This window comes from Musca autumnalis, unplaced genomic scaffold (assembly GCF_047663935.1).
Source record: "Musca autumnalis isolate F117 unplaced genomic scaffold, ASM4766393v1 scaffold_3, whole genome shotgun sequence".
NCBI classification, from domain to species: Eukaryota; Metazoa; Arthropoda; class Insecta; order Diptera; family Muscidae; genus Musca; species Musca autumnalis.
Window position 1 is genome coordinate 239,409,341 of NW_027411866.1, and position 21,905 is coordinate 239,431,245.

General features: G+C 36.3%; 1 protein-coding gene across 1 annotated transcript in view; it reads right to left on the reverse strand.

Annotated features, from left to right (window-relative positions):
• LOC141399201 (uncharacterized) overlaps positions 1–21,905 on the reverse strand; it is a 36,146-nt gene that overhangs the window by 2,458 nt on the left and 11,783 nt on the right. Inside the window, exons 2-3 of the mRNA XM_073977465.1 lie at positions 553–884; positions 197–319 (exon numbers count right to left, since the gene is read on the reverse strand). Coding sequence (XP_073833566.1) covers positions 197–319; positions 553–884 — 455 coding nt within the window. The remainder of the gene's footprint in view (positions 1–196; positions 320–552; positions 885–21,905) is intronic.

Genomic DNA, 21,905 nt, shown 5'->3' on the forward strand with positions numbered 1-21,905 from the left:
CATTTACACTTGCAATTAAAACATTTTTTGATTTTAGATATTTTATGAAACAAAGGATAGTATGTAAATGTGCTATTAACTAATCTCTAAAAAACATTTACACTTGCACCTAAGACATTTTTTTAATTTTATATATTTTATGGAAGCAATCGAAGATAAATGTGCTATTAGAGGAGGCATTTAGCTTTATACTTACAAGCTGAGTTGGGCTTGCTGAAACCCTTGGGAGCAGAAGCTGGGGCAGCTTCTTCTTCTTCTTCACCATCTTCAGCGTTATGGCTGACGGCGGCTTTGACGGGCTTGGAGGCTTGTTTTTCAGCTAAAAAGGAAAAAAAAATTATATTAGTATTTTTGTTCGATAACTCATGTGTTCCTTTTTTTTGATAAAGTTAATAATTAGCCTGTTCCCGTACTTTTTAAAGTGGTAAAAGTCGTAAAAGTTGTAAAAGTCGTAAACGATTTTCATATAAATTTTGTGTACGGGAACGCAAAATGTGTAAAAGTGGTAAAATTTTTAGTTCTGGAACAGAGCTAATATTGTATTTTCCTTACCCTTGGCTTTCTTGGCATTCATTTGTCTGCGTTTCAAGGAGTTCAAGAAAGCATCATTGGAACGGAATGGACGAATTACAGGGCCAATGCGTTTGGGTGCTTCTGTGGTAGTGGTGGTTGTTGACACTTCAGCCTCCTCAACTTCTTCACCTTCTTGAGGCTCTTCGCCATTGTCAGGATAATCGCCTTCTTCTTCTTCTGCGGGATTGGCAGTGGTTGTGGATGTCTTACTGGCCAATTTACCTGGTGGACGTCTGAGACCACGTTTAGCATCTTCAGCGTAAGTTGTGCTCAAGCAGCAGGCCAAAGCGAGGATAACAAAAAGTAGGGTGCTGGAAAAAATAAAAAAAAATAATTTTATATAAGTATGGAATTTTACAGAAATAAATAATTAAAGAAATACTTTTTTTTAATTTAAAAAAATAATTTTGGAATTGTAGGTGGTGGAGTGATGAAGATCAGAAGTGTGGTTCAAATACTTGGTTCTAAGACGGTGGTGCTCAAAATATTTTGTGTATTAGTCTCTCTGAGCGAGTCTTTCCTTTGCTAAACAACGCAGCAGATGAGAATGAAGAGGGTGCATGTTGTTGTTGTACATCCGATAACCAGGGATGTCAACGGTTCCGAGGTAAATATCGCTACACCATAGGTCTGTAGCGATTTTTACTTTAAAACAGTCGACATTCCTGCTTAAACAGTGGTTTTTGTACGTCAAAAATCACCACAAGTAGCGGGAAAACCACCAACTTGGCACCCCAGCTGCTTTAACAGGCAAAAAATTTTTCGCGAGATATTATAGGTGCTCTGTGGTAAGCGGAGAGCAATAAATACTTGTCTTACGCTCACTTTCCCAAAAACTCAATAATGTTCTCCTGAAATTACTTGGGAGTTGTTACCGAATACACTGGGAAAGACATGACCATAACTCCGAAAGGAAACGCATTTATCTTTAACGACACATTTACTCCTAGAATCCCCCATCCGCTTCACCTTAAGCAAACAAAAGACTTAAGGCACAAACTTGTTTCTTAAAAAACAATGCCGGCTTCTGTATTTAACTCAAGACGTAAAGATCTCCACAATTCTTTACACATTTGCTGGCATATTTGTGCGTGCGTGCCATATTTTTCTCCACTATTCTGTGCTATTCAAGTCCTTTCCAATAACATTTACAATAACAACAGTTAATTTGATTACTCAAGGACGTTGAAAAGACTGGATATTACAGCAGATCTTTTTTTTCGTCAGAAAGAAAAAAAATCTTGTTTTTGACAGCAAACGTTAAAGTCAACGTCAACAAAGTCGGCGTCATATTAAGCACTCAAGTGCTGTCAACGTTACTATTACGCAGCTCAGCTGACGCCACCCAACACAAGCTACCGCAATATGTACTTTGGTGCTGTTTTCTTAATAACCATATGACCGCCGCTTTGCCGTTCGGTCATTAAATCTGACCGTCTGTTCTCTACCACCTTTCGGCTGGTGGATTATTATTAGGTGTTCAAATGTACTCCAGCACTTCACTGCACTGCACTTCATCACCCAGCCAGCCAGCCATGCACATGGTTGCTTAGTGCGATGGCAAGTATTATGCAAAATTTGTGCTCAAGTAACAACAAAACAAAGAAGAAGTAGTAGAAAAAAAAAAACAGACACCCAAAGAGAACCGGTTATGGCCAACATTTGATTGAACAGAATCTAACTGCATATTTTGCAAAAATTCATAATACTTGTACTTAATCAAGCTGTAAGAAAAAAAAACTACTAATCTGCCAATACTCATACACACAGAGACAAACTTCTTTGTAAGTTTTAAACAACCTGTAGTTGTAAATATGCATAAAACAACAACAACACCATATTCATAGTCAAGTATTTCTATTTGTTTCTTTATTTACAGTTAGCTTAAGTCCATATGTTAGCAGCTAGCACATTGCAAATTATTTTCTAGTGTAGAGTGCACATGGCCAATGGTGCAAGGAACTAAGGAATATAAGATAAATATTGAGGCAACCCAAAGAATTTTTCGATTTTTTAAAGATTTGGATTTGAATGTGCTATTAAATAATCTCTACATAAGGGAATAGGATGTAAATGTGCTATTAAATAACCTTTAGAAAACCTAGCACACTTTTAAACTTGCTCCTATATTTTGTTATATTTTATATATTTTATTGGATAATATAAATAGAATGTAAATGTGCTATAATCTCTAAAAACTTTGACCACATTTACACTGGCACATAAAACATTTTTTTATTTTAGATGTTTTATGAAAAAAACAAAAAGAATATGTAAACGTGCTATTAAATAATCTCTAGAAAAAATAGGACACATTACCCATCAACCAGAACCCTGTTTAATTTTAGAAAATGTATGTCCATATTAACATTAAGCAATTTTTCTTGCGGCAATTGTAAGTTTGTAGGTGAGAGAGGGTGTTGAGAGGCAAAGGGTTACCATATGTCTCACCCCTCTCTCTCACCACAAACTGACAATTACCGCAAGGAAAATTGCCTAATATAAATATTGACTATGGAACGAAAACAAGGAAACTTAGTACACATTTACACTGCCAATACACTACAATACACAGATTTTCTTTGATTTTAGATATTTTATGGAATAAAAAAGTATAGGATGTAAATAGTGGTAGAATACATAGCACACATTTATACATACAACTAAAACACTTTTGAATTTTAATAAGGAGTTTTATTAGACTGAAATGCATGTAGATGTGCTATTAAGAGAACTTGGGCCATATTTACACTTACACTTAAAAAAAAAAATTTCACTTTTTATATTTCCGAAATAAAAAGAATAGGAGCTCTTAAGGTGTGAACAGAATGAAATACATCGCTTTTTTCACGCTCAGTTTCATGTGAAAGATTAAAGGCCATGTAATACCTAATTCAAATGCTGCCTAATTCATTTGAATTAGGTAGTACTTGGCCTTTAGTCTTTTACGTGAAACTGAGCGTGAAAAAGCGGCGTTTTCATTGTGTTTCTACCAATGAACGGAAACAAACAAAACGATTCCCGTACCAATCACACAACGCCACAAACTTTTCAGCTTCTCTGAATCGTTTCATTCTCACAACCAAAACAAAAACACAACCTTTTCAACGTAAAAAGATGGAAACCGTACGATTGGTGAAATGTAACTTCGGCTATGCTTTGCCAAGTTGTTTCATTCACCACCGAAACGACAAGTATTTTTGGGAAACGTTTGCCGTGCGTTATGGTCGACACACTCAGACACACACACACACATGTGATTGCTTAACAACCCTATAAGTTAGCATCAGCATACCACAGTGAATTTTATCAACCACCAAACGTTTTTGATTTATTCACATGTGTTAAGTACTATTTAGTTTTCTATCTGTTGTTGTGGAGTTGAGTACTTTTCGCTTTTCGTTTTGTTCGTACTCACGAATGTAAACAAAACGAAACTAAACAGCGAGCTCGGCCAACGAGGGTTATGTTTCGTTTTGTATTGTTCCTATGGAAAATACGAAACGAAACGATTGGAAATTTTATTTAAAGTATTTTTCGTACTCTGGTTTCTACCTTTAAATCATCTCTAGAAATCTTAGCACACATTTATACTTATACCTAAAAAATTTTTTGATTTCAGATATTTTATTGAATAATAAAAAAGTATCAGTCGGCTTTGCCGACAGAGATATACCCTCAGCCTGTGTGGATTTAAATACTTTTTTTCTCAAAAAAAAGTATGTATTTAGGAGGGTTTTCAAAATTTTGGCCGTATAAAAATATGGATTAGATTAAACTCAAAAATTTGCGGGGATAGCGATAGATAGGGCTTTTTTATCACACAAGCCTACGAAAAAAATAATATCGCTGTTAACAGGGCCACTAGGAAAACCTTTGGTTAAAATGACCAAAGAATCCTCGAACCGCACAAAAATGTTGAACCTTTGTGTGGGTGGTACCACAAGGATTGGATAGATATGGCACAAATTTGAACATAAACTAAGTTTCGACAATATTTAGATATATTAAATTACATTATTAAATAATCAATATTACCACCACCTAAAAATCTATGGTGGGATCAGGAGTGCCGTAAGGCTACTGAAGAAAAGAACGCGGCATACGTAGCAACACGAAGCGCGAAAGAAAAATATCGGGAGAAGAGGAGAAGCGCATTTTCAGAAGAAAAAAAGAAAGAGCAAGAAAAACGTGAGCTTGAGAAACTCGAGATGTTCAGGAGTCAGAATGAAGTCCGCAAATTTTACCAGAGTGTAAAACACTAGACTGAAGGGTATGGTGCAGGCACATTCTCCTGCAAAGATCATGAAGGGAATCTGGTAACTGATACAGATAGCGTACTGAGGATCTGGGAGGAGCATTTCATGAAGCTCTTAGTATCGAATATGGGCGGTGATGAAGATACACCAGAACCAATCGCAAACGACGACGTTGAATATCTTCCACCTAGCGAGGTCATGACAGCAATTAATCGGCAGAAAAACAATAAAGCAGCTGAAGCTGATGGGCTGCCCGCCGAACTGTTCAAGACCGGTGGCGAAATGCTGATAAGGAGGATGCATCAGTTAATTACCGAAATTTGGCAGGAAGAGAGCATACCCAACGATTGGAACCTCAGCCTCCTATGTCCCGTACACAAGAAAGGAGACACGACGGTGTGTACAAACTACAGAGGCATAAGTATGCTCCCAAACGCATAAAAAGTGCCGTCGAGTGTACTGTGTGAACGTTTAAAACTCATGGTCAATAACATAATCGGGTCATACCAATGCGGTTTTAGACCTGGTAAATCGACAATTGGCCAAATCTTCACACTGCGCCAAATACTGGAAAAGACCCACGAAAAACAGATCGACACATACCACCTGTTCGTCGACTATAAGGCCGCCTTCGACAGCCCAATTCGATCAAAGGTGTTTCAAGCCATGTCTGACTTTGGTATCCCTGCAAAACTAATAAGATTATGCAGGATGGCATTGGATAATACAAGATCAGCTGTTAAAGTAGGAAAGAACCTATCGGAACCTTTTGAAACAAAACGAGGTTTCAGGCAAGGTGACTGCCTATCGTGTGACCTATTTAACATTCTATTGGAAAAGGCACTATATACAATAAGGATAAAATGTTGCTGGCCTACGCAGACGATATTGATATAATAGGTCGATTAACTCGATCCGTAACAGCCACCATTGCGAAAATTGAAAAAGATTCTGCCAAAGTGGATCTGGCAGTCAACGGCGGTAAGACAAAGTTTATGGTATCAACACACAAGACGTCCAGTAGACTCGAACCAACTGTTTATGTTCAGAACTACACTTATGAGGTAGTAAATGACTTTATTTACCTCGGCACCGCCATAAATAAAACGAACAACATCAGTTTTGGAATCAAAAGAAGAATAATATTGGCCAACAGATGCTACTTTTGTCTAAGTAAACAGTTTAAAAGTAAAATCACCTCTCGTCAAACAAAAGTTACACTTTACCGGACACTGATACTACCCGTTCTTAATTATGGATCTGAAGCATGGGTACTTGCGAAAGCAGATGAGGCAGAACTTGGTGTGTTTGAGAGAAAAATTCTTCGAAAGATTTATGGACCAATATGCGTTGGCTTGGCCATGTCAGCATGATGAATAAAGATGCCCCCGCCAAAAAGTCATTTGAATACGAGCCACTCGAGTTGAAGAAGATATCACAAAATATGGCATCCAAAATTGGAGAAGTAAAGTAAAAGATCGGTGCGTTTGGAAATCTATTCTTAGTTCGGCTTATAACAATAACAAGACGTTTTGTTTAATATAAAAGCCATCTAAGTAAGTAAGTAAGATATTATATGGAATAACATATAGGATGTAAATATGCTATTAACAAATCTCTAGAATACTTAGCACACATTTACACTTTTACCTAGAACAATTTTTTATTTTAGAAATTTTTTGGAACAAAAATAGGAAACTTAGGACACATTGACACACGCACATTTAAATTTTTTTTTTTTTTGATTTTAGATATTTCATGGAATAAAGGAGAATAAATTTTATGGAATAAATAAAACTAAGAACACCCTAACACCTTAAACATTTGTTGATTTTTGATGATAAATTTTATTAAAAGGAATGTAATGTAAATGTGCTTTTAAATAATCTCTGGAAAACATAGCACGCATTTACTCATGCCCCAAACATTTTTTAGATTTTAGATATATTATGGAATATGAAAAAAAGAATATTTTAAAATTGTGAATATTTTCGTCTGGTAATTTTTAACATCTTTCGACGTGGATAATCACGGTAAGGGTGCATTGATCTCCTGAGAAATTCGAAAAACGAACAAGAGAAGACGAATCATTGTGCACCATGTTAATGTGAGCTCTCACTCATCGATTCAAACCGGACAAAACGTGGAATTGATGTGTCATCCGCCATACAGCCTTGATTTGGAACCCAATGACATAATTTGATTCCCGCACAGCAAGAAAAAAGGCGTGGTCAACGATTTTCATCGCCAGAAAATGCTGTTGAAGCGTTCAAAAAACATGTTTTGGAGGTGCCTCAATCGGAGTGGAAAAAGTGCTTCAGCAATTGGTTTGAGCGCATGAAAAAGTGTATAAATAATGCTGAAGACTTCTTAAGAAAACAATAAAACTATATTTGATGGTAAATATGAGCGTTTTCATTGTTAGGCCAGAAAGTGATCGAGCAAAAAAAAAACGCGGATTTTTTCAAGATATTTAAAGACGGATTTTCAATTATTTTATTTCTCAGGAAATATTGGGGTGTTTATAATAAAGAAGATATCCTTATTGTAGTATAAGGTTTTATTCCTGAGATATTCCTTTTCCACCTCCCACACAAATTTTGAGCTTGTGTCTATGGGATCGACTCCCCGCCAAGCAACATCAAAATTTTCAACAGTGGCAAAATAACGCTCAGTAATGTTGGGGGCATTTCCTGATTATTTAGCCATGTAAACTTTCTCTACAAGTGGTGGCTTAGGACACGCCGTTCGGACTCGGCCATAAACAGTAGGTCCCCTATCATTGAACTAATATGAATCGGGGTGAACTCATTGATATGAGAGAAGTCTCCCTTGTCCCCTCTCGGATGTTTGAGGAACAATTATTATTATTTAGAGGTCACATCGCATCACATTTGAATAATCTTATAACAAAAAAGGGAGATGATCTTTTTATTTTAAATGAGGTCAATAACGTTTAAGTATCGAAATTTCAAACATTGTTTTGTAATTAGTTGTGAGGGTGTGTTGTGGATCATCCATCCACAATTAAATTGTCATGCTGTCATGTATTTCATGTTGATTGTTTGAATGAGTTATGTAAATCCAAGCAGTGTTTGGGTCTTAAGTCTTTCGTTTATATGAAGAAGTAACCAGACAAATTCATGCTGATATCTGTAATAAGATTTGAATTTCATACTAAGATGACCTGTACTCAAATTAGGCCAATTTCTTCCTTTAAGGTAAAGGTAACCCCTTTTCAAAAAATCGAAAAAAATATTATTGGTTTATTTTGAAGTTCAGGTAGTATAGAGTATGCCGCAAAAAAATTAATTCGATCGGAGCTAAATTGCCTGAGATATGAGCATTGGAAGGGAACAATTTATTGTGACTTGTATGTAGCGTGGAATCTTTAAACACGTGTTTCTCGAAATGGCATTTTTGAAGCCGGTGCCAACGACAGCTCGAAAACGAATCGACTGATCTTCATATGGTTTGCTGGGCTTATTACAAACATAAAACGCTTGTCTTCTTAAAAATATTTTTGTCCGAATTTTGGACAAAAAACGGTCAATTTTTTTCGTTAAAATTGAAATTTTGATTTTGACAGCACACAATTTTTTAAAAATCGATTTTTTAAATTCTATTTCGCCTTAAGACAAGATTATAGGGTTCTTAAAACGCCCACAGAATTATACCAAGATCGGCCCATCCGTTTTAGAGATATCGTTGGCACCGCAAAAAGCTTTTACAGGAAAAGGGACTATGCAATATTTTTTCAACAACAAAAATTCCAAAAGTAGTAAAAGATGTGCTCTTCCAGGTAGAAAAAAGGTCTATTTAAAATTATTGGTAGTTTCTTTGAAAAAAATTCATGAATAATGAGTGTTTTGGTTTGTACATCTAGGGATAACCCCTTAATGATGATACATATTTATTATTTGTAATACCTCCTACAATTTAGTAATTTTTCTAGTTCCCTGTGGGTAATAGTCACTTCTCTCAATGACTGCTTCTATGTACTATAACAAAGTATTTAGTTATTTTATTACTCAAATATATGCTTGAATGCACTTCATCCGTCTTTTGGCCAGTTATCTTGGCAACAAATTCTAATAATCGATTTTCGTTGAAATTCTTAAGAGTTGTTAAAGCTGCTGGTGGCTGCCTGTATGTCGTTCTGCCTAGCTGCCTGGGGGTGTTACGCTTGGTGTTAAGTTATTTTTAGAATTTTTCAAATTTGAACTCAACTTGAAGCAATAAATTTATTGGCAATAATATTAACAAAGTCCAAAAATTTTTTGACCACCATACCATTAATTTTGGAATTATTTAGTTTTGAAGTTTGAAAGTATTCATTGACATTGTGGAAATATGTTGAAATCACACAGAAATGTTTAAAAAAATAGACATGGGCAAACAGAAATATATCAAAAAATTAAAAATAAAAATTATTTAAAATTTTTGACTGCTCTGTGGCGTTGTGCCTAGCTGCCAGGGGTTACGCTTGGTCCTAAGTTATTTTTAGAATTTTTCAAATTTAAACTTAACTTGGAGCAATAAATTTATTGGCAAAGTTATTAACAAAGTCCAATGATTTTTTGTGCTGACCATTAATTTTGATTTTTTTTTTTTTAGTTTTTGAAGTTTGAAAGTATTCATTGACATTGTAAAAATAATTTTCAAAGAGATTTAATGATGGATGAAGAGAAAAAGAAGAGATCAATTGTTTTTTTTAACTATGACCGTAAAAATACTAAAAGGTTTTAAAGCAGTCTTAAGGCATATCGACCAGGTAGTGGCATCGACATATTTGTAATATGTTATTTCAAAATTTTCTTTATGTTGTTGGGGAAATTACAACAAAAATAATTTGTTTATAAAGGGATTTGACACTTCATACTCGAACAGCTGGTGTGATATCACTACCTTGGTAATTGTGTCATAAGCAGTCTCTTAACTGCACTGCCATTTCACGGCATGGCAGGTGTTAACACCCAACAAAAAAACGCCGTAGCGAATTTTAAATAAATCGCGATCAAAGTCCACATTTTTATACCCTCAGCCTTTAGGCTAAAGAGGGTATTTACACTTTGATACGACCAAAAATGTGCCTCATCGAAATAATGGTTTTAGACCCCAAGTATGTTTGTACGATATCCGTTTCAGACATTTTTGAGTAGATCTAGCAATGTCCGTCCGTCTGTCTGTCTGTCCGTCTGTCTGTCTGGCTGGTGCGCACGATAACTCTCGAACGGATCAATCGACTCGGTTCAAATTTTGGGTATCGAAATATTTTGTCCAGATTCGATTTAAGTTCGAAGATGGGCCATATAGGTCCACTCCATCAGGTACCTCCCCCACAAATGTTCAAAAATTGTCGCAAAACTTTTGCGCACGATAACTCTTGTAGGGAATAACCGATTTGGTCCATACTTTGCACATCGTGTAATTTCTACCAAACTTAGATGAGGTTCCAATACGGACTCAATCGGTCCACTACTTCGGGTACCTCCCACACAAAATTTCGGATAAGTTCAGTTTAGGACCTGGTCCCGAGTCGCTTTGATTTTTGTTTACGCAAGTTGTATTCGCTGTCCTCTATACGACGCTGTAAGTTTCATTAGGGGCAAGTCCATACTTCTTGAGAAAAAAGCCTGAAAGTTACAAAAAACCCTATGACACCGAGTGTAGTGGTTGGAGCGCAAGATTACTCTCGAACGGATCTTCCGATTCGGTCCAAAATTTGGCTTTCGTAATATTTTGTCCAAACTTAGTTCAAGTTCAAAGATGGATTATATCGGTCCACTCCTTCCGGTACCTCCCCCACAAAAGTTCGAAAATGTTCGGAAAATTTGTGCGCACGATTACTCTTGAAGGAAGTAGCCGATTTGATCCATACTTTGCACATCGTAAAATTTCTACCAGTCTTAGATGAGGTTCCAATATGGACTCAATCGATCCACTCTTTCGCGTACCTCCCACACAAAATTTCGGAAAAGTAGAGTAGGACCTGCTCTCGAATCGCTTTGATTTTTGTTGCAACAACTTGTATTCACTGCCCTCCATACGACGGTACAAGTTTCATCACGGTACAAGTTTCATCAAGTCCATACTTCCTGAGAAAATAGCCTCAAAGATGCAAAAAGCCCCTATAACACCATGTGTAGTAGATGGAGCGCAAGATAACTCTCGAACGGATCTGCCGATTCGGTCCAAAATTTGGCCTTCGTAATATTGTTTCCAAACTTACTTTATGTTCGTAGATAAGCCATATCGGTCCACTCCTTCAGGTACCTCCCCCACAAAAGTTCAAAAATGTTCGGAAAAGTTGTGCGCAAGATAACTCTTGAGGGGAGTGACCGATGTAATCCATACTTTGCACATAATAATATATACCTGATATAGATCAGATTCGAATATGGACTATATTTGTCTACTCCTTCTGGTACCTCTCACACACAATTTTGGATAAGTTCACTTTAAGACCTGCTCTCGAATCACTTTAATTTTTGTTGAAGCGACTTGCATTCACTACCTCCAGTACGACGGTAAAAGTTTTTTTCAGGGGCAAGTCCATACTTCTTAGGAAAACAGCCCGAAGGGTGTAAAAAATCCCTATGTCACCATATGTAGCTTTCGGAGAGCACGATTACTCTCGAACTGTTCAACCGATTTGGTCCAACATTTGGTCTTCGTCATATTATATCCAACCTTAGTTGGGCAATACCGGTCCACAACTTCCGGTACTTCTTCTTTAAAAAATGTCACTAAAATGCTAGGACGATATCACCTGAATGAGGCAAACAATTTGGTCCAAACTTTGGATCTACTAATATTTTGTCAAAATTTAGTTTAACTTCTAAAATGGCCCACATCGGTCCTCTCTAAGGGTACCTCCCCCACAAAAGTTCAACATTAGTGCAGTTAATTCTAAATCCACATTTTTGTCGGCAAGTTCAAATGTCCAAAAAGGGCCACAAAATTCTGAAGAGACCTTAAATACATTCGATCTGTCCGTAGGTGAAAGTTTCACTTCACATTGGCTGAGGATATATATCTGTCGGCAAAGCCGACTGACACTTTTTTACTCTACAACATTTTCTCTATCCCCATTTCAATAGGACTTGCGGTTTTTCGATTTTTCTCATCTATGATCATCATAGTTTCAGAATCCGCAAAAACTTTCAAGGTTCATCGTGATTTTAGTTACCAATCTTAGGTTTTTTTGAGGTTTTCTGCCAATTAACTCAAGATGTATGGACTTGCCCAAGGAAAACGTTTAATCGTTGTATTCAGGACACCAAGGACTATCTTCGGAAAAAAATTGCGAAACGATTCTCTTACAGCCCTTAAACTGCACTGTCATCATTTTAGTGGTTTAGGATTTTTTGGTAATTCGCGCCATTACCTAAGGAATTATGGACTTGCCAACGGAGAAACTTATGTGGTTGTAATCAGCACCTCGAGGACAACATTATGTAAAAATTACAAAATAATCCTCGAGCAGCTTTTAAACTTTTAGTCGGCGATGTTAAATTTTTTAGGGCTTTGGGGCCATTATCTCAAGAAGTATGGATTTGCCCACCGAAAAAATTGTACCGCTGTAATTAGAACTTCTAGGAAAAGATTCGGCAAAATTGTCAAAACAATCTTATAGCAACCGTTAAACTGCGCTGCTATTTTAGTTGGTGATCATAGGACTTTTTGGGTTTCAGGTCATTATATCAGGAAGTATGGACTTGCTCACCTCTCAGGACAATATTTGTTTAATTACATTTTCTTTAGCCCCATTTCGATAGGACTTGCGGTTTCCAAGCAAAATCGTGAAAACCTAAAAAACCCTTAAAAATGTCAACATGAATCGCGATTTATTTAAAAAGCGCTCCGGCGATTTTTTTTGTTTTGTTTTTTTTTTTTTATTTTTCTCATCTATGAACATTATAGTTTCAGAATCCGCAAAAGTTCCCAGGTGTAAGCACCATCCATTTAAATTTGGTGCAAGAGCACCGTGATAAGTAATCCATTTTCGAATATGCCTTGTATACATCACTTCTACCTTCAGTTTTAAAAATTTAATCAAGTTTCTTAGGCTAACATGTATTCGACACATGCTACCCCCTGTTCCTAAAGCCATCTAGAAATTTTTAGAAACATTTCTTGTTCTATTTTGAAAATCTATTATTATGAAACATAAGCCAAAATAAATTTAAATTGCTTCATCATAAATACAAATTAATTCAATTTTAAATATCAAAATTTCAATTTCAACAACTAATTCTACTACTCAAAATTGATATTTTCCAAAAATAAATAAAATAACCAGCAAAAAAAACAACAACAAACGTTATAATCTGTCCAAATGTTGTCTGTTTGCCCATAGCATTCTGACATTAAATGGCATTTGGAGAAACAGGTTGGGTTTTTAGTTTATTTATTTTTGTTTTATTTATTTTTATTTTGTGATCAAAGAAGAAGAAAACGAAACCGCAAAAAAGTGGTAATAAAAATCGCCTCCAGAATGGAAAAAAGTGAATCTATTGATATTTTTTAGAGAAGTCTGGATCTGGCTTTTGGCTAATTGAGAAACGTGTCTATGGCAATTAACGTTTAAAATTAAAATGTGTTGTTACCCAACAGCCCAGCACAGCGTGGCAAGGCGGAAGTTTATATTGTTGTATAACACAGTGAGAAAAAAAAACAATCCTAGCGTAAGAAACCAGAAATTCTGGTATGGGAGAGGGTGCTAAATAAGAACCCAACAATGCCAACAGTTTTTGTTTGTTTTTTTCCTTCAATCACGTTTATTTGCTATTTAGCGCAAAAACAATTCCCGCCTTACTCAATACAAAAAACAAAAAAAACAATAACCAGAGATAAGACCTTGATTCCATTATCCAATCATCATGTGACAAAGCATAATTGTAAATAACAAGATATTTGTTATATAATAATGGCAATAACTAGCTAGACATGTGTTCATAAAAGTTAGAAACATCATGTTTCGAATTCACCAGAAACAACAAACACAATGGCAAGGGGTGATAAAATCAAATCACAATCCCGCTAATGGTAACAAAAACCAATTGCCATTATGGTTTGGAATATTAAATGGGAAGTTTTTTTCGTATCATCCCACATTTCTTTTGTAAAATAGTCACGATTTGTGGCAAACGTGACTAAGTGGCATTCATTGATTTTTAAGCTGAAAAGTCAGTGGAGCCCTCAAAAGAAAATTCCTATACGAAAAAGACAGAATGAATGCATAAAGGGAATGTTCATTGTAACCTCGGTGTAATAAATAACTTTGAAACTTCTTCTTGTAAATGGGGAAAGTGGAACTTGATAAGTCCACACAGAAGTGACCCACTTTCGGATTTACCTCTATTTGAAATAAATTACAAAATAAACTCGACTGTTTCATTGATTTGGGTTATCACATTTATTCACAATCGTTGATGAATGTTTCGAAAATTAGCTATTTGTAATTGGGTGTGAGGGTGTGTAATACAACCGATTTTTTTTAATCACTGACAATCAAAGACGTGCCTTTAATATTGTAGATATATTTTAATGCGTGTTTGTGTCTTCAGTCTTTTGTTTATGGGAACAAGGTTGGTTGATAGATAACGTTAACCTTTTTTTTGTTGCAAAATGTCAAAACAATTCAGTTTTAAAACTCTTCTCGGATCATGTTAATGGAATATATAGATCCACCTCACGTATAAAATTTTAAGAGTTTGCGCCTGTGTAGGATTTTATTCGCGTAGCCGTCGATAGATCTGGATATAATACATTTCTAATAACCCTGAAAAATCCTAAAGCTTTTATTCTCACCAAAAAAAATTTTGTTCCTTATTTTTTGAAATTTTGCCTGTTAGGGCGAAGATCATTTTTAATGATTTTTATACCCTCAGCCTTTAGGCTAGAAAGGGTATATACACTTTCATACGTGCAAAATGTGCCTCATCGAAATAATGCTTTTAGACCCCAAGTATGTTTGGAGGAAATGTGTTTCAGACAATTTGGAGTGGATTTAGCAATGTCCGTCCGTCTGTCTGTCTGCCTGGCTGGAGCGCACGATAACTCTCGAATCGATCAACCTATTAGATCCAAAATTTGGCTTTCTTAATATTTTGTCCAAACTTAGTTTAAGTTCGAAGATGGGTTATATCGGTCCACTTTTTCCGGTACCCCCCCAAAAAAATTCGAAAATGTTCCAAAAATTTGTGCGCGCGATAACTCTTGAAGTGAGTAACAGATTTGGTCCATACTTTGCACATCGTGATATTTCTACTAGACTTAGATGAGGTTTCAATATGGACCCAATCGGTCCACTCCTTCGGGTACCTCTCACACAAAATTTCGGAAAAGTTCAGTATAGGAACTGCTCTCGAATCGCTTTGATTTTTGTTGAAGCAACTTGTATTCACTACCCCCCCTTCGATGGTACAAGTTTCATCAGGGGCAAGTCCATACTTCCTGAGAAAAAGACCGGAAAGACGCAAAAAGCCCCTGTGACACCTTTTGTATTCAAAAATGTTCGGAAAAATTTTGCGCACGATAACTCTTGAAGGGAGTGACCGATGTAATAGATACTTTGCACATCCTAATATATCTACCAGATATAGATCAGGTTCGAATAAAGACTATATTTGTCTACTTTTTCTGGTACCTCTCACACAACATTTCGGATAAGTTCACTTTAAGACCTGCTTTCGAATCACTTTGATTTTTGTTGAAGCGATTTGCATTCGCTACCTTCATTACGACGGTAAAAGTTTTTTCAGGGGCATGTCCATATTTCTTGGGAAAACAGCCCGAAAGGTGTAAAAAGACCTATGTCACCACATGTGGCTCTCGAACTGTTTTACCGATTTGGTGCAACATTTGGTCTTCTTCATATTTTATCCAAACTTAGTTTCATGGGGCAATACCTGTCCCCAACTTCCGGTACTTCTCCCCAATATTTAAAAAATGTCACTAAAATGTTAGGACGATATCACTTGAATGGTGCAACCAATTTGGTCCAAACTTTGGATCTCCTAATATTTTGTCAAAATTTAGTTTCATTTCTAAAATGGCCCACATCGGTCCTCCCTAAGGGAACTTCCCCACAAAAGTTCAACATTTGTGTTAATTCCTAATCCACATTTTTGTCGGCAAGTTCAAATGTTGGAAAAGGGCCACAAAATTCTGAAGAGACGCTAAATACATTCTATCTGTCCGTAGATGAAAGTTTCAATTCACATTGGCTGAGGGTATACCTCTGTCGGCAAAGCCGACTGACACTTTTTTACTTGTTTTTATTTGTTTCTATTTTTATGAAAGGGATGGTCCTTGACGTTTTTGTATTAATATGATGTCATCATTGTAAAATACCCCGCTTATCACAGATATTAGCACGAATTTGCCAACTAACTTTTTTTCGCGGAATTTAAGTCATTGCCATTTGCGGCATAAAAAAGGTTAATTATTTTGCAAAAAAATAGAGGAATTCATACATCTTTTTGACATAAACGAAAGACTTAAGACACAAACACGCCTTGGATTTACATAACTGATTCAACCTGACATGAAAGACATGACACCATACCAATTTAATTGTGGATGGATGATCTACAGCACACCCTCACAACTAATTACAAAACAATGTTTGAAACTACGATACGAAAATTTAGAGTTAAATGTTATTGACCTCAATTTAAACAAAAAAATATCATGACTCTTCTTCATTATAACCTTATTCATCATATTCCATAAAATCACCTCAAAGCAAAAGTACTATAAGTAAGTGGTGTCGTATTATGTTCGGCTTGACGATAAAAGGTGGTTCCGTATAAAACCTCCCGAGATGGTTGTGGGATTTATTTGTTTTCATCGAATATAGCACAAACAAATCAGTTAATAGTAGAACTAATATGACTAAAAACAAGTATAAAAAGTATCAGTCGGCTTTGCCGACAGAGATATACCCTCAGTTTGTTGGTCTGTTGGTCACCGTATAATTTAGAGCTTTGGGACCACTACGTCTGGATGCATGGACTTGCGCACGAAAGAAATAATATTGCTGTAAACATGAACACAAGGAGTAGCTTCGGTATAAATTTCTTCCAAATTTCCAACAGATCCTAAACTGCACTTAAACAAAAATCATAATAAAAACTTTTGTGGAGGAAATACCCTAAGGAGAAGACCGACAACGACCATTTTCGAAGTTAAACTAAATTTGGACAAAATATTTGGTCCGAATCGGCTGTTCGAGAGTTATCGCGTGTTCCACGATTTTTTACCGCTTTCAGGCCATTTTCTCAGGAAGTATGGACTTGCCCTTGAAGAAACTGGTACCGGCGTAAAGGGAGTACAAATTGTTACAACAAAAATCAAAGAGGAGGTCTTAAACTGCATTTTTTCGAAATTTTGTGTGGTAGGTACCCGAAGGAGTGGATCTATATAAAACATATTCGAACCTCCTCTATGTCTTTTAGAGATATTACAATGTGCAAAGTGTGGACCAACTAGGTTGCTGCCTTCGAGAGTTATCGTGTGCCCCATTTTAGCGTAAAGTTTTGAACTGTTGTGAGGGAGGTACTTGTGAAGGGTACCGATAGACTCATTTTCGTACTTAAACTAAGTTTGGGCAAAATATTACGAAAGCTAACTTTTGGATCGAATCGGCTGATCCGTTCGAGAATTATGATGCGCTCCAGCAATCGGACTATTTTCTCAGGAAACTTGTACCGTCGTAATTGGGGCAGCGAATACAAGTTACTACAATAAAGGTCATAGGCATTCGAGATCATTTTTCCGAGATTTTTTTGTATGGGAGGTACCCGAAGCAGTTGACGTATGTATGTATATTGTCCCAATTCGAACCTGATCTTTGTCTCGTAGAAATATTACGAAGTGAAAAGTTTTGAACTATTGTGGGGGAGGTACCTAAAGAGTGGATCGATATGGCTCATCTTCGAACTAAAAATAAGTTCGGACAAAATATTACGATGGCCAAATTTTGGATCGAATCAGCAGACCCGTTGGAGAGTTATCGTGCGCTCCAACCACTACACATGGTGCCATACCTCTTTTGGGCTATTTTCTCAGGAAGTATGGACTTGCCCCTGATAAAACTTGTACTGTCGTAATGCTGACAGAGAGAATACTAGTTGTTACAACAAAAATCAAAGCAGGTCCAAAAATGAACTTTTTCCAAAATTTTGTGTGGGAGGTACCAGAAGGAGTGGACCGAAAGAGTTCATATTAGAACCTCACCTATGTCTGGAAGAACCTCACCTATGTCTGGCAGAAATTTCACGATGTGCAAAGTATTGACCAACTCGATTATTCCCTGCAAGAGTTATACAAGGTGGCGCAAAAGTAATCCTCCTATCAGAAAATGCTATAAATTTTGCGATTGGCCCCTAATGTCTGTTCTGTTTTGACATTTGTGTAGTAAACACATTCGAAATACACGTTAATAAACAATGTTACGCTACACTACTCCAGAACGCGGAATATTGGTGACTATTTATTTGACCAATTTTTTGGCACAACGTGAATTTCGTGAAGATCGCCTGATTTGACCGCTCCAGACTTCTTTTTGTGGGGCATTTTGAAGTCGCGGGTTTATATCAACAAGCCTCAGACTCTTTCAGCTCTTAAAGACAATATCCGTCAAGAATGTGAGGACCTATCGCCGGAAGTTTTGGCCATAAAAAGGGCTCAAATGACAATAAACTGTGGCGGCGGTCATTTATCAGACATCATATTCTCGACTTGATGTAAAAAAAATTAAAAGACCAAATAAAAATAATCCACAAGAAGAATCATAGTTTTTAATTTTTTTTTAAATGACAGCTAAAAAACATACTTTTGCGCCACCTTGTAGTAGGAACAATTTTTCCGAACATTTTAGAATTTTTGTGGGGGAGGTAACTGAAGGAGTGGACCGATATGGCTCATTTTTGCACGTTAACTAAGTTTAGACAAAATATTACGAAAGCAAAATTTTGGACCAAAGCGATTCATGCGTTACGAAAGTTACGAACGGACATTGTTAAATCGACTCCAAATTGTCTGAAACGGATTTCGTCCAAACATAATCTATATATATAAAAGAGCTTAGTGAGTGAGTGACTGAGTGACTGAGTGAGTGACTGACATATCATCGCCCAGACGAAACCGCTAAAGCTAGAAAGCTGAAATTTTGACTGTGGATTGCTGTCGGTGTGTAGGGGTGAGATAAGGCTGGGTTTTTGGAAATTCGACCTAGAAGGGTACGAAAAGTACTAAAAGGTACTAAATATGGTACCCTTTGTATTAGGCAAAAGGGAAGAGCTAAAATTCTGAAATTTGGAATGAGGGTAACTGATGGAGAGTTAAAAAGATGTACCAAAGGGTTTTTGGAAATTCGACCTATAAGTGTACGAAATGTTACTAAATTTTGTACCAATTGTTTATTTTGAGCGGATATAGCTACAATCTTCATATTTGGTATGGGAATCAAGGTTGGGAAGTGGTGTTGATATAAGGAAATGTTTTTGGAAGTTCGTACTTATGTGTACGAGAAGTAATATATGGTACTAAATTTTGTACAATTTGGATTTTGGTGAACGGATAGAGCTGAAAACCTGAAATTTGGAATTTAGATTACCGTTGAAGTGTACGATTGAGATATGGGGGTAGTTTTGGAAGTTCGTACTTATGTGTACGAAAAGTGCTAAATGGTACCAAATTTGGTACAATTTGGATTTAGATAGACATGAAAACCTGAAATTTGGAACTAAGATTACTGATGGAGTGAACGATTGAGGTAGTTTTGGAAATTCTTACTTATGGTTACGAAAAGTAGTAAACGGTACTAAATTTGGTACAAATTGGATTTGGGTGAACGGATAGAGCTGGAATCCTGAAATTTGGAATTTAATCACTTTTGGAGTGTAGGATTGAGTTAATCTTGGAAATTCGTACTAAATGGTACTAAATTTGGTACAATTTAAATTTTGTTGGACGGAAGCTGGAATCCTGAAATTTTGATTTAAGATTACTATTGGGGTGTAGGATTGAGCAAGTTTTGGAAATTCGTACTTAGGGGGTACGAAAAGTACTAAATGGTACGCAATTTGGATTTGGGTGAACAGATGGAGCTGGAGTACTGAAATTTGGAATTAAGATTGCAGATGGTGTGTATGATTGAAGAAGTTTTGGAAGTTCGTACTTATGGGTACGAAAAGTACTAAATTTGGTACAATTTGGATTTGGGGGAACGAATAGAGCTGGGATCCCGCAATTATGAATTAAGATTACTGTTGGACTGTAGGATTGACTTAGTCTTGGAAATTCGTACTTATGGGTACGGAAAGTACTAAATGGTACTTAATTTGGTACAATTTAAATTTAGGTGGACGGATAGAGCTGTAATCCTGATATTTGGAATTAAAATTACTTATGGAGTGTAGGATTGAGGTAGCTTCGGAAATTCGTACTTATGGGTACGGAAAGTACTAAATGATACTAAGTTTGGTACATTTTGGATTTGGGTGAACGGATACAGCTGGAATCCTGAAATTTCGAGTTACGGTTACTGTTGGAGTGTAGGATTGAGGAAGTTTTGGAAATTCGTACATATGGGAACGATAAGTACTTAATGTGGTACAATTTCGATTTTGGGGGACGAACAGAGCTGGAATCCTGAAATTTGGAATTAAGATTACTGTTGGACTGTAGGATTGACTTAGTCCTGGAAATTCGTACTTATGGGTACGGAAAGTATTAAATGGTACTAAATATAGTACAATTTAAATGTAGGTGTACGGATAGAGCTGGAATCCTGTAATTTGGAATTAAGATTACTTATGGGAAATTCGTACTTATAGGTACAGAAAGTACTAAATGGTATTAATTTTTGTACATTTTGGATTTGGGTGAACAGATAGAGCTGGAATCCTGAAATTTATAATTAAGATTGGGTGCCACCGTGGTGCAATGGTATGCACGCCCGCCTTGCACGCAGAAGGTCGGGGGTTCGATTCCCCGGCCAGGCAACATCAAACATTTTTCAACGGTGGCAAAATACCCCTCAGTAATGTTGGCGACATTTTCTGAGTAATTCAGCCTTGAAAAACTTCTTCACAAGTGGTGTCTTAAGACACGCCGTTCGGACTCGGCGATAAACAGTAGGTCCCATATCATTGAGCTAAATATGAATCGGGGTGCACTCATTGATATGAGAGAAGTCTCCCTTGTCCCGTATGGGATGTTGTGGAACTATGTTGTTGTATAATTAAGATTACTTATGGAGTGTAGCATTGAGGTAGTTTTGGAAATTCGTACTTATGGGTACGGAAAGTACTAAATGCTACTAAATTTGGTAAAATTTAGATTTGGGTGGACGGATAGATGTGGAATCCTGAAATTCGCAATTACTGTTGGAGATATTTATTGAAATTCGTACTTTCATACGAAAAGTAATAATGGTATTATGAATAGAGCTGGAAAATTCGTACTAATGTATACGAAAAATACTAAATCGAGGTTGGGATATAAATGGAAGTAATTTTTGAAACTTATACATACTATAAGTATTAAAGTTGGTACCTGTTTGGTGTTGCATGAAGGGATATACATAGGTGAAATTGTTGTATGAGGGAGTGTGTTGGTATTTGGCTACGGATTTTTTGAAATGCATACAAATTCTAAAATTAGGCTGAGGGCTGGATGATTTATTGAGAAATACGAAATGTACTAAATGCTATTAAATTTGATGTTGGGTTGGAAGATGGAATTATATCATTAGTGCGTGAAAAGTACAAAATTACAATAAAATTTGGTATTAGGCTAAGGAATAGAAGTGAAATTCTGATATATTATTGATTTGTCAGGTTCATTGGTAGATGTGGTCGTACAATAAGTGTACTAGAAGTACTTAATAATACTAAATATTGAAGCACTGGTATTGGGTGAATCGATAAATGGAATTTGTTATGAGGATCACCGTTGAGATTGGATCAGAATATTTATTTAAATCCGCCTTTAAATGTATGAAATGTTTCTACAACGTTTGAGCTAAGGTCCTGGATTTTAAAAATTGTACTGAAT